The 1,576-nt window shown below is 34.6% G+C and overlaps 1 protein-coding gene across 1 annotated transcript in view; it reads left to right on the top strand.

Annotated features, from left to right (window-relative positions):
• Positions 1–394: 394 nt before the first annotated feature.
• The window catches only part of DHX57 (DExH-box helicase 57), a 94,746-nt gene continuing 93,564 nt past the window's right edge, over positions 395–1,576 (top strand). The window contains 1 exon segment of the mRNA XM_007945079.2: positions 395–744. Within this exon segment, the coding sequence (XP_007943270.2) occupies positions 395–744 (350 nt within the window).

Consider the following 1,576-nt stretch of genomic DNA (forward strand, 5'->3'; position numbering starts at 1 on the left):
ACACACACAGTGTGCATTCATATACTATTTTTCAAAGTTTACATCCTGTGATTCTGAGTTGGAAAGAGACTTATTTTGTTACTACTTGATTTTTTTTTTTTTCACTATGTGACTTAGTGTTTTGGTTTAAAAAATAAACTAATGCAAATATGGTAGTAATAGTAGTATTCATGGCCAGGGTCCTACCCTCTGAGATTAATTCTAGGTTATCAGAAGATTTGGCAGGAAGCCAGGGGGAAATTTCTCTTGAACTTTGAAGGATACATGAAATTTAAACTCAATTTGTGCAAATGGGCAATGACATTGCTAGCAGTAGGAATGTCATGAGCAATTGCAAAAATGCAAGGACAAGAGAGAAGTCATAAAGTAGAACAAAGAAAAAGGTAGAGGTAACATGAAATTCTTGATCTTAGGAAAATTATTCTTATGTTTCTTTAAAGTAGGTTATATCCATAACTTTGACAAACAAAGGATTATTATATGTGTCTAGTTTTGTGGTAACTGTATTAATTTTTTTTTCTTTTAGGTGAAAATGAGTTCTTCAGTAAGAAGAAAAGGAAAACCAGGCAAAGGAAGTGGAAAAGGGTCTTCTAGAGGAGGAAGAGGAAGCAGGAGTCACAGTAGTAAATCTCATGGGTCTGGCAACAGTAGCAGTGGTGGTGGTAGCAATAGAAAGGCCTCGAGTAGAATTTGGGATGATGGAGATGACTTTTGTATCTTCAGTGAATCAAGGCGCTCATCCAGGTCATTATACTCTTAGAACGTTCAAATGTAGAAACAGTTTCAATCTCTAATGTATGGGACAAGAGATGGCTGAGAGATGGGGAAAAGAAATGTCAAGCAGTTCTGGTCACTTGTTCCTTTTATTTTAAAACTCAGTGGTGCCCCATTTCTATAACCTCTTCTAACAGTGTGATAGTAAATAACTTTTTTTTTTTTTTTTAGGTTAGATTTAAATCTGAAATTTACTTTGTTAACATCTACATCACACCATGAATTGAATGTAATGCTATTATTGCACTTAGTGTTACCAGGAAAGTAAATAGTGAAAGTAATGAAAATTATTTTGAGTGTTCCTTAGGCATTGTAGATTGATGTTAAAATTGAATCCTGACCATACTCTTTTCAGTTGATGAATTATAGATTTTTTTGCCAGGTCAGCCAAATCATCACTAGTATTTCATGTGACCAATGACAGATGTCACTTCTAGGCTTCTCTCTTATTCAGATTTTGATTGATGAATACCAAAAGAAAAAACAAACTCATTACCATCAAGTCAGTTCCAACTCATAGAGACCCCCATAGGGTTTCCAAGGCTGTAAATCATTCTGGAAGCAGACCATCTCATCTTTCTCTGTAGAGCACCTAGTGGGTTCAAACTGGCAACCTTTTGGTTAGCATCCAAAAATGTGTTAGTCATATGCCACCAGAGCTCCTTAACTAATGAATAGACTATGGTAATTCTGGTAATTCTAATGAGTATTTAATGGAAGTGAAGATTTCTGCATGTTATACAATTTTTTATATGTGTATATATATTATATATATATAGGAGCTCTGGTAGCATAGTGCCTA

Source organism: Orycteropus afer, unplaced genomic scaffold (genome assembly GCF_000298275.1).
Source record: "Orycteropus afer afer isolate SDZICR_OR568_19922 unplaced genomic scaffold, OryAfe1.0 scaffold00131, whole genome shotgun sequence".
Classification (NCBI taxonomy): domain Eukaryota; kingdom Metazoa; phylum Chordata; class Mammalia; order Tubulidentata; family Orycteropodidae; genus Orycteropus; species Orycteropus afer.